The 11806-nt window shown below is 34.4% G+C and overlaps 1 protein-coding gene across 3 annotated transcripts; it reads left to right on the top strand.

Moving 5' to 3' along the window:
* The first annotated feature begins 1356 nt into the window (after window positions 1–1356).
* LOC123870863 (protein ABHD18) lies at window positions 1357–11806 on the top strand. Of its 3 annotated transcripts, none has more exons than XM_045914340.1 (10): window positions 1357–1615; window positions 1735–1819; window positions 2454–2636; window positions 5396–5508; window positions 6799–6937; window positions 7316–7405; window positions 8139–8394; window positions 9035–9520; window positions 9751–9886; window positions 10329–11806. In XM_045914340.1, exons 1-10 carry the CDS (start codon window positions 1524–1526, stop codon window positions 10393–10395), a joined length of 1647 nt encoding a protein of 548 aa, XP_045770296.1. In that variant the 5' UTR covers window positions 1357–1523; the 3' UTR covers window positions 10396–11806. The 3 variants fall into 3 exon arrangements, with proteins under 3 accessions (XP_045770296.1, XP_045770295.1, XP_045770297.1); XM_045914339.1 differs by having other exon boundaries at window positions 8139–8658; XM_045914341.1 differs by lacking the exons at window positions 1357–1615; window positions 1735–1819 and adding an exon at window positions 5326–5327 and having other exon boundaries at window positions 2467–2636; window positions 8139–8658.

The raw sequence follows: 11806 nt of genomic DNA, 5'->3' as shown, positions 1-11806 counted from the left end.
TTATTTTGCAGTGTAAAAAGTAGCCTATGCAAAAAATCAGATCGATCCATTTCTCTGTTGCGGCTTGATTGAAGGACAAAACAATAAAACAACAAACACACTTTCATATTTATAATAATAGGTAGGTATTTAGTGAAAAGTGATACATCTTTTGTAAACAATAAAATACTTAGTTATGCATTATGTAAAGTATTCAACTTTCCTTGAAAGGTAAATATACGAGTCGTTAATGAGATATATTTGTATCGAAGAAGATTTTGTTCAAAAACACGCCTGTTAAACCTCGTAAATATCAATATTAACATTTAAATAAGGCGATGGTCTTAGGCCAGTATATTCGTCTCAGTTAGTAACTATTAATCGACCCACATAGATTACGTAAGTCTTTAAAAATATATAAGTTATAACGATAAATCGTAGAAATAATAATAACCATGTTATCTTAAAATCTACTAGGAATCCTAAAATATTAAAATAACGATTTCATCCATGTGGATTTAGGGTTTTTAAGAATCCTGGGAGATTTTTTTTCACTTTGCGGAATAAAACCTTGGTTTGAAAACCCCGGGAACTCTTTGATATTCTGCGATAAAAGTAGACCGAGTCCGTTTCCGAGATGCAACTATATTTTGTACCTTTGGTCAAAATCGGTTAAAAGGATGGGCTCTGAAAAGGTAACAAACAGACAGATACAGACCCTTACGTATTTTATAGGTAATTATTTTAGAATGGATATTTAGGTCACTATATAAGTCATTATAATAAGTCTAGATCAGGGTCTAGAGAGTACAGACCCAGACCCATGACCCATCGCTTTAGAAAGCAGAATCTTTTCTGACCCATATCTTCGACTTCTTGAGCACTGGTGAGTGAGTCATTGTGCACTGATAAAACGCTCAGTACGTTGCTATTAGGCAATGATCTTTATGGGGTACCTTTTAAGTACTTACTCGTATTAATACGGGTATTTATTTTAGCCCATTGGTCATATTAAATATTATTAAATCTTCAGCCTACTTTCGTTTTCATTTCTGCAACAATACGTTTATCTCCGAGTGTGTACGTATTTAATACTGTTAAGTCGCTTTGAAATTCAAGGAGATAGCAAAAGCCGCATGAAAGAGAACTCATAACCACCACTGACCGATGATCGAATGAGAAGCGTTCATGTACAACTCTTTTGGTTGCTAATTTTTATCTAATAGTTTAATTGCACCAAGTACCAAACCACCGCCAATTAATTATTTATGCCAATGTTACCCACCTTAATCGAAACATAACAACGCCACGCCTGTATCTGAAGGTTTCTGAACTAAAATTAAACAGCTGACCGCCGGAAGACTATCAGTTTTGACTTTTGAGGTTTTGACACTTCCGCAACAAGGCCAAATATTGACATGTGTGACAATCTAAGATGATTATTTATTTCTTTAAAAATATTACAGTGACGAATAATGAACGGCGCAAAAACTGAGTATTCATAAACAAGAAAACTAATTTCCAACCGACCACCCTTTGAAAAAATGTCCACTAGTAAATTAGATGCCGTTTATCGTAGCATACTTCTCACGAAATTTTTCACGAAAGGTTGGGGTAAGCCTGAAAATTTACGAAGGTAAAGATGTTTTAAACAGATACTTTACCTTTTTCTTGCTACTATGCACAAAAATAGATTTTAATTAATTTATGCCCTAATCCATATATTATACACATTTCATAACACCTTACTTTTAGGTTATTTGAGTTCAAGAAAATAGTGTCAAACCGGGATAAATGTTTTAAATTAGTTGAAAGGGATTACCCAGTCACAATTACCAAGGTAAGAACTGCTTTAGATTTATCCTTAATACTAGTTAGAGAGACAATATAAGATCTCATAAAATGCATGCTGGCAGTAAAAATTGGTTACCTGCATTATGAACTAGATCAATACATCTCAGGTTACAAGATATCAGTTAGATACTTATTCTGTAAACTAAACCTTACTAAACTAATACTTACCGAAAATTACATATGTGAAAGAAAATGATTCATACACATATATAAAAAATTCCTAAAACAGCTATTCATAGATTTTATAGTAGTTCTATTCTAATTTCGCATGTTGAATTCCTACAAAATTCCTTTAAAAAACTTATTTTAAAATAAAACCATTATAGAGCCTCAAAACATAAATCCCACAGACTGCACTAATTAGCATGAAATTGCCGACCTGCAGGAAATTTTGTACACCAACCTTTAGAAAGAGATTTTGGCTTTATTCTCTGTTACTCATACCTATGTAATGTTTTGACAGTCTCAACGACAGAGACAACACTCTATGAAACCGCTATCTCTTTCTAAAGATTGATTTACAATATTTCCTCTACTACTGCTGGGTACTATAAGTATACATTATTTTAAGTACTTGGCAACTTCTCTGAGTATTGCACTTTCCACTTAATTCTCAACAGGAACAGAATTTAGCAGACTGCAAATTGATAGAGGGTTATTTTCTCTCCCCTTTGGAAAAATATCTGCCAGGAATAGTACCAGAGATAGCCCAGAAAGCTCACTTTCAAGTATTATTACCTATCCACTGGCCCGACCCTGGCTGCAAACCAGTATGCCTACATCTTGCAGGAACCGGAGATCATGTAAGTATTAACATGTAATTACAAATTTTACAAATACGCTTGATATAATATAGCTTTTTTATTTTATAAAGGTATGATTGATAGTACATATGTACCTATTTAGATTGTATTTAATAAGAGTTTGTATGAGTAAGTTATTTACAAATAAAAAAACTGCAATGTAAAACTACCAAAAATATTGTGACTAATTCTGATGTACGCAGTGTGGCTAATTCTCTTGTATAAAATCGCTAAACTAAATTAAAATGATGGGTTTTAATCTAGTGCTATCCTTTTCTGCAGGAGAAGTATAGCAATATATTTAGATCTGTCATTTTATTATTTTAGAGATTGTGTATAACAGAATTAGCCACATTTTTATTTTACACCCCCTTCCCCCCAATTAAGCGTAAAGCTTGAGCAAGGAGTGGGTAGGACAATAATGCAACGGGTGGGATTTGAACTGCCAACCTTTCGGAATTCAGTCCACTCCTTAACCGTTGAGCTATCGAGGCTTATGATTATTTTATACAAATTGCTATAATAGCAATTTGTATATAAAAATTTGTCAGGTGCTCATTGGACTCACACATGAAGGTTCTGTAGCATCATACAAAAAATAACACCTTTTTATTTTTGTATTTTCATGGCTGTTATTTGGACAGCGGAGGCTTAGCAATAGGGTCCATTTGGGTATGGAACCCAAAAAACAAATTAGTGTGCATATTTTGATATCTTTCAAAATACACAACTTCATTCGCATTCTGCCATGTCTCAAATAATGGTAGTTACATGGGGATGAAATGGGTTCAGATATCAATACTATTAATCGAAATCGTTTGGGTAAGAAAGTAACGATACCTACTAAGTACCAGTAAAAAGTATCAATAATTACTTGTTCAGCAAATTTTGAAGGCTTAAGGATTTTGTGCACTCATCCGTGATTTGACAGAATCCGTCAAAATACGAATCAAATGAGTACGTATTTGTATGACGGCCATTTCGATGAATCACGGAAACAAACCGAATACGGATGAGTGCACAAACGCCCTTAGAGACTAGTAAAACAACAATTTTTCTATAATTTTATAAATCAAACAGTTACTGGTTCAAGAAACTTTTGTTAGCATTTATAATAAAAAGTCTAATTTAAGTCCAAAGATACCTATTTAATACAAAAATTGGGCTTGTGAATTTATTTTATTTAAAAAAAAAATTGTTATGTGTGATTGAAAACTGATACGAACAAGTACCGATATGAGTATTTTTCTCCGATACATAGTACTTGAAACTCGGTTACAAAGTATCGATACCTAGTGATTGGTATCGAAAGAAAAGTATCGAGTAAGTATATCGTATTCATTCGTATCGTTTTATCCCAAATTATTAGCGTCTAGAAATGTTGGCGTAGCAAAATAAAATATTCCTTTCTAAATAATACTATAGGCGCACTTGTATATATTGCATAAACCACACAGCTCTTGGCTAAAGGCATAGGCGTCTGGCGCAATTACTCTATTAGTAAACATCTAATTATGTGCATGTATAAATGTTTGTATACACACACATTCTTTCATTAACATGCACGTGTATTAGTCAGAATAACGTATTAATAGAGATAAGATATCAATAATATGAGATTCGACCTTCAAATGTTCTATCTCGGAGTACCTAACGTATGTCATCCTCCTGTTCAAATCGCAAATCTGCGACCGTTTGATGACTTTACAACAAGTGTAAAATAAAATGAAAATTTCGATTAAACAGCCTGTCGAATAAAAAAAAATCGCATTCAAATCGCTCCATCAGTTTGAGCTAAACAAACAACACACAGATACAGTCCAAATCTGATAAAACCACATTGAAAATTTAAATTCAATTCAAATTCAAAATAATTTTATTCAAGTAAATTTTTACAAGTGCTTTTGAATCGTCAATATAATCTACCACTGGTTCGGAATGCCGTTCCGAGAAGAACAAGCAAGAAACTCGGCGGTTACTCTTTTCAAGTATTCAATTTACAATAATATGCCATATTGTATACAAGCAATTGCAGCGCCGTGTATTGCTGGAGCGAGTTAAATCCAAGCTTTTTTGTCATTTACATAATCTTCGATTGTATAACAAGCTTTTTTAGGAGCATACTTTTAACACTTAGATTTTTTAAACTTGTGTAAAGGCAAGTCTAAAATTAGCAGATACAGATACACACGTCAAACTTATAGCACTCCTCTTTTTGGGTTGGGGGTTAATAAAATGTTTTCACTTATAACATCCCTCTGTTTGCGTCGAGGGTTAATAACATGAGGAGTGTTATTTCTTTGGGGTTAAAAATGCACGGCCGTCAAAGAGACGAAGAGCACCTTTATGGGTGTATTTACGTAAACATCTAATTGTTTATCTTACAGGTACCTAATTATAGTACAAGATGGTGCATGATCTTTGCCAACAGTAGGTCTATTATTATTATTATTGATGGTTACTTACTCAATTAAAGCTAAGTACACACTATAGGCGATCTGGACGCATCTAATTTATTCTATTTTTTACCCAACTACGAAAATGAGAATGCTTCATTTTATATTTTAATACTTCGTATAATATTAATTATTGAAAATTAGTGTTCTAAGCTACTGCACTAATAAAATGAATAAGTAAATAATATAACCCTAAATAAAATAAAAATTCAATTTATGAAACCCGTAAAAAGTTGTGTGGTGATTTATTTAATAATATTAGTATAATTTATCTAAGGTTTATGTTAATACTTTTTTTTTCAGTTTTTTTGGAGAAGGAGAAACCTAATGGTAAAACCCCTTTTAAAAGAAGCCAGTATTGGTGGGATTATCCTTGAGAACCCCTTTTATGGGGTCCGTAAACCAACTGACCAAATGTAAGTTAAGTTTACTTTTCTAAATATTCAATAATTTATTTCAATGCATATCCTACTACTACTATTACTATATTACTATATCTATTGAAATAATTATTACCTTATTTATTCTGTTATCATTTTAATTAACATAAGATAATATTAGATATATAAACAGTGAATAAAGTCTAAAAAATTAACTATCCAATTTTGATCTGGAGCACAAAGGAAATTCGTTCCACAATTTAGCGAAGTACCTATGTATGACGTGTTTGAGAGCCACTCTAGCATTTCTCCATGGAGATGTCTCGGACTCTTAACATTCGATCAATAGGCTCTCTAAGTAGAAAGGAGATTAAACAATAATCACATCACACTAATATTATAAAGGCGAAAGTTTGTATGTGTGTGTGTGTGTGTGTGTGTGTGTGTGTGTGTGTGTGTGTGTGTGTGTGTGTGTGTGTGTGTGTGTGTGTGTGTGTGTGTGTGTGTGTGTGTGTGTGTGTGTGTGTGTGTGTGTGTGTGTGTGTGTGTGTGTGTGTGTGTGTGTGTGTGTGTGTGTGTGTGTGTGTGTGTGTGTGTGTTTGTTACTCCTTCAGGCAAAAACTACTGGACGGATTGTGCTGAAATTTGGAATGGAGATAGATTATACTCTGGATTAGCACATAGGCTACTTTTTATCCCGGAAAATCAAAGAATTCCCACGGGATTTTTAAAAAACTACATCCACGCTAACGAAGTCGCGGGCATCAGCTAGTATATTATGTGTATTAAGGCATTATCCCAAGGCTCAAGGCCAAGGCGCGGCGTCTTTCTTGATAACAACTCAAACTAAGCTTTATTTACTTTGGCATACAATTGTTATACGTTGCGCGCCCTTCGTGCTTTTTAGGGTTCTGTAGGAAAACAAGGAACCCCTATCCGTCTGTCCGTCCGTCTTTTGTAGTTATCAAAAAGACTCGACTTCACTCCATCTGTTTGTGCTAGCCCTATTGGTAGGTTTCCATGATTAGTGCGTACTGTGTACATTAGCATCGATCTTAGTACGCAATGTTCCTGACTGCTATTTTTTCATTTATATTACAACGCGAAACGCGAAAGTTTGTATAAGTATGGATGCATGGATGTTTGTTACTCATTCACGCAAAAACTAATGGGCTGATTTGGCTGAAAGTTGGAATGGAAATAGATTGTACCCTGGATTAACACATAAGCTACTTTTTATCCCGGAAAATCAATGAGTTCCCATGGGATTTTTGAAAACCTATATCCACGGAACGAAGTCGCTAACTTTGATACGTTCTTCTGTAGCCGGTCGTCTCTGCAGAATGTTTCGGACATTTTCGTGATGGGCGGCTGCCTGATCCTGGAGTCGCTGGTGCTGTTCCACTGGTGCGAGCGCAACGGCCTGGGCCCTCTCGGCGTAACCGGACTTTCTATGGGCGGGCATGTATGACTCACTCATTTTTAAATGTACCTAGTATAGAAGCAGGCGTCATAGGCTACTTTTTATCCTGGAAAATCAAAGAGTTCCCACGGGATTCCTAAAGACTCCATTCGCTTAACTAATTTGTGTTAAATTTGGTACCGAGGTAGCTTGCGTCTATGTAATTGACATAGGTAGGCTACTTTTATCCCGGAAAATCAAACAGTTCCCACGGGATTTTTTAAAAACCTAAATCCACACGGATGAAGTCGCGAGCATCCTCTGGCTTAGAATAAGTAAAAAAATCTTCAAATCTTGAAACATTATTAGATCCAATTTAAAATTTGTTTTTTTTTGGCAGATTTACGATTGTGTACTACATTAAAAAACATTGTTTTACAGATGGCATCCTTAGCAGCTACTAATTGGCCAAAACCCCTTGTGCTCGTCCCGTGTCTGTCGTGGTCTACTGCATCAGCCGTGTTCTTGCAGGTAAAATATAATAATTTAATACATTAATAAAAAGATGAATAGAATAAAGAGACTCTGTTGGACTAAGTGGTCTTATTACAGAATATTGTATCATTAATAAGAAAACCACTCAAAATCAAGTTTCAATTGGTCGACCGAGTTCAATGGTCTCGTATTTATTTATGTGGTAGCTTTGACTGATCCTTGGATAATAGATTCTGCAGAGTTATCGCCAGATCGTTGACTCACGCGACGCTCCAGAATTATTCTATCTTCGATCGATCGTCGAGCAGATCCATTATTTTGATGTAGTAAAAACTGCCGATTGGCGTATCGATCGATGGCATTAATCGATGACAAGCGGGTGGGTGTTACAGTAAAGGCAAAACAAGCAGCCCAATCTGAAATTGCTATGTGACAGTCTGTGTAGCTCATAAGATTAAATAGTCGGCTGAATTCTGGTTTTATACACTGCACGATCACACGCCTCCTATACATTCAAATGTTAAATTCTTATGAGTATCACTAATAGCCATAATTATGGCGTGTTAAAACTAAATAAGCGTACACATACAATACATTATATTTCAGATTGGCTATGTGTTTTGCAATCACCGTAATAACTGTATACGAGTTACACCGCTTAATCAATAATATAAGTTTTAATTTGTGTAGTTTTCTTATTACCATTATGAGTCACAATAGTTTAAATTGGAAGTTAAGAAATGCGTATATTTTTATTGTTCTTTTCAAGGGGGTGATGTCCCAATCTATTAATTGGGACCTGTTAGAAGATCAATATCTTTCAGATGGAGTCTATAGAGAAAAACTGTCCAAAATGGTCACAATAGTCGACGAAGCCTTTCTCGCGGGCAAGAAGTTCGCGAGAACCTACTCGAAAAATCTAAATGCTCCAAGCACACGGATCAAGAAAGATGCAATCGTAGACTCATTGAAACGTTCTTCGCTAAACAAACTAGATATTACGTATAAAGAGTCTAGTGCCGAAGGTAATGCTCAAGTCTTTGACATTAACAAGAATGTGATAGGTTATAAACCAAAAGTGCCTGATAATGTTAAGAGTATGTCGACTGAACAGGAGAAAAGTCTGAGAGATGAATTGAAGAGCCTTCTTAGTGAAAGGAAAATTAGTCAAGTGTTATTTGATAAGCTAACTTCCAATAAAACTTTCGAGCTTGAAGCGCAGGATATAGAAGATATAAATAAATTGAATGAGGGGCAAGTGAAGGATTTACTCCTTAAATTTACCAGCGGTAAGTTCTTTTTAACCGATAATAGATAGGTTATGGATTGATTAACATCAAAACAGACAATAAGGTGGGTAAAGGACAAGATGGTGTACTTACGGAAATATAATATAATTAATAATAGTATAATTTACTAGCTAATGCCCGTGACTTCGTCCGCGTGGATTTAGATTTTTAAAAATCCTGTGGCTACTATTTGACTTTCCCGGCTCTACTCAGGCAAAAACTATACTCATCCAAAAATCATGTCAATCCGTTGCTCCGTTGTGGCGTAATTGAAGCACAAACCATAATAATCAAACACACTTTCACATTTATAATAATAAAGGTAGTGATACAAATAAAAGACTTCTCTATAATAGGATCTCTCTATTTTTTACAGATGCAGAGAGAGAATCACTGTTAGAAAAAGTAAAAATATCAGTACTCAGTGAACCTGATGAAACCAAATCTTTACCTGTGGATGAAAATAATAACACTACGTCGAAAATAACCCCTATGTCACAAGACAATAAGGAAAACATAACTAGTAGTGCAGTAGCACAAGATGACGATACTAAGACAAATATTGTAGAAAATAGAACAGAAAAAGTTGAATCAAAATCGACATGTGATAATGATAAGCCAAATTTACCAGCTATTAAAGAAACAAAAGATGAAAATAAAGAGAAAAAATCATGGAACGTATCGGATTTCACTTCTGATCTGTGGACTAATCTGCCATTCATGAAAACGAGCGGGAAGAAGATAGATATAAGCAAAATTCATTGGAGGGACAGAGAGGCACTGCAGTTCATGCGCGGTATTATGGACGAATGCACGCACTTGAGCAATTTTTCCATTCCTTTCGATACGTCTCTCATAATAGGTGGGTACTTAACGTTTTATTTGGTTAATTAAACTTCTTAAACTGAACACTTGCAATTAAAGTTTTTTATATAAGCCTGTGGAGATGATACTGCCGATGGCGCTATTAGAGTGCCATAAGCCTACTTTGTCGTATTACTTTACAAATAGTGAAAAACCAAATTAAATTTCGCGGTCAGACCTGTCTCGTGCACCTTAAAAATTAAAACGTTTTATCTGGCCTCTCAACAGCGGTTTGTGCGAAACACGATGCATACGTGCCGCGCGATGACGTTGGCACGTTAGAGGAGATCTGGCCCGGCGCCGAGGTGCGCTACGTGGACGCGGGGCACGTGTCCGCGTACCTCCTGCATCAATCTCTCTTCAGGTTAGTATGACAACACTGCCTCAACAGGTGCGCGAAACGACACATACGTGCCGCGATGTCGGCACTTTGGAGGAAAACTGACCCGACGCTGGGGCGCTTTACGTGGAGTAAAATGTTACAGCAACAGGCCGGCAACAAAAATTATTTAGACAGCAATATGAACTTCTCTACATAAATAGCTAAAAAAAGCTACCCCCAAGCTTTTTTTTTTGGATTTTGTTTTATTTTAGACTTATATACAAATGTTTTTAAATCCTCGATGGATACAACATTGAAATGAATGATGGGTACAAAGTTGAAATGTATGCGCGTACGACGCGCTTCAATATAAACGTAGCATTAAAAATCCTTTCGAAAAGCTGAATTTTGTTAAAATTTAAATTCCACAGTAAATGGCGCACGTAAAGAAAAAATCTACCAAAACTGTTTGTTTTTCTTACAGATCTTGTATAAAGGAAGGCTTTGAAAGATCTAAGAAGAAATGGAAGGATGGGAAACACGTTGTTTGACGGTGGTGCTTAAACTAACGTGTACCAATAAAATAATGTAGCTAACTATGAAAACTGAGCTTTTACATAAATCATTTAGGTATTTATTACGAAGTTAAACTTGCCCCTTTATCTACTTAAATATTATTACTGTTGTAATAAAATGTACTAATATTCCTTAAAAATAGTCTCAAATACGGTCTATTCTTAACCTTGTAGCATCTTTAGATGTTTTGGGATCGCTTATTTTCTCCTAATAATGTTTTATTAACTTGTCTATCGATTTCAAAGTTTAACGGTTGAAAAAATATCACGTTGAATCTTTTGCTCAGTGTGCTGTGAAATTTATATAGGTATCTAGTAGTAATATAAAAATACAATGTAGTATGTACCTAATCCCGTTTAAGGGTGTAACTTTTTGTCCAATATTTGGAAAATGAATGAGATAGAAAGAAACTTTTGAAAACGTGTGCAATAATATAAAATCGATGGTGCTTGTTACTACGTACCCAGTCTAACATTTTCTAATATAAATATGTAATTAATTAATTATTATAATTTTTTTTTAATTTCTTCTTACACTTCAAGGAAATTTCTAAATGATTTTGAATACATATCAAAAATTGCGGAACCGACAGGATTCGAACCTGCGTTTCTTTTCAATTTAAATCTGTATTTCTTAGAGCTACTAAAACTAAGTAGTTGACCGATTTTTCAAGGCGTAATAATAAGATTTCTTTTACATCAACTTTCTGAATAAGTTAAGTCTACATTTCTTTAGCAATAAAGTTGTTCAATGGGTCATCTGTATTGGATGGTGTTAATCTATCAATATCAATACTTCCAATACCGTTTTGCGATTCTGGTATCTTAGGATTTCAAAAACATCCTCCATATTTCCTCCATACAGGATTTCGATAACACGTATCGCGTGATAACATTTATAAATATGCCCTAATTGAGCAGTTTCAAAAAAAACTATAAAAATGTTTCAACTTTTCAAAACTACAAACATTGTACATATCCATAAATTTACGATAAACGAATAAATACGTTATATGGGAACTTACCTAGCGCATGTAATATAGAGTCGATGTAGTGTGGTTGTACCTTTTGCCAATTTTAGTTTTCTAGTCTATTACTAAATGCCATGATACTTTCGATAAAGTATAGAAATCGATAACAAAATTTTAATTCGTATTTAATATCATTAATCATTTACGTTTCCATACACCACAAGTACAAAATATAATTTACCTATTAATATTTTGAACGTGTTTAGTTTAGAGGGTAATGATTTAGTAAAACGCTTCTAGATATTATTTATTGTTAACATTTTTCAAAGTGTATATCATTGTAAGATGTCTCTATTGAGATTGTAAAGTATCTCGTAAATAAATATTTTTATAAATAAATATTTTTTTCCATGGAA

Source organism: Maniola jurtina, chromosome 13 (assembly GCF_905333055.1).
Source record: "Maniola jurtina chromosome 13, ilManJurt1.1, whole genome shotgun sequence".
Classification (NCBI taxonomy): domain Eukaryota; kingdom Metazoa; phylum Arthropoda; class Insecta; order Lepidoptera; family Nymphalidae; genus Maniola; species Maniola jurtina.
The sequence above is the reverse complement of the archived record's forward strand: the minus strand, read 5'-3'. Positions and strand labels throughout refer to the sequence as shown.

What these genes read in the sequence shown, in the direction of transcription:
- LOC123870863 (XM_045914339.1), top strand. Translation starts at nt 1,524, where the DNA reads ATGTCCACTAGTAAATTAGATGCCGTTTATCGTAGCATACTTCTCACG. An exon ending in TTGCAGGAACCGGAGATCAT is followed by an intron (nt 2,637 to 5,395) that starts GTAAGTATTAAC and finishes TTTTTTTTTCAG; the next exon opens with TTTTTTTGGAGAAGGAGAAA. An exon ending in CTGCATCAATCTCTCTTCAG is followed by an intron (nt 9,887 to 10,328) that starts GTTAGTATGACA and finishes TTTTTCTTACAG; the next exon opens with ATCTTGTATAAAGGAAGGCT.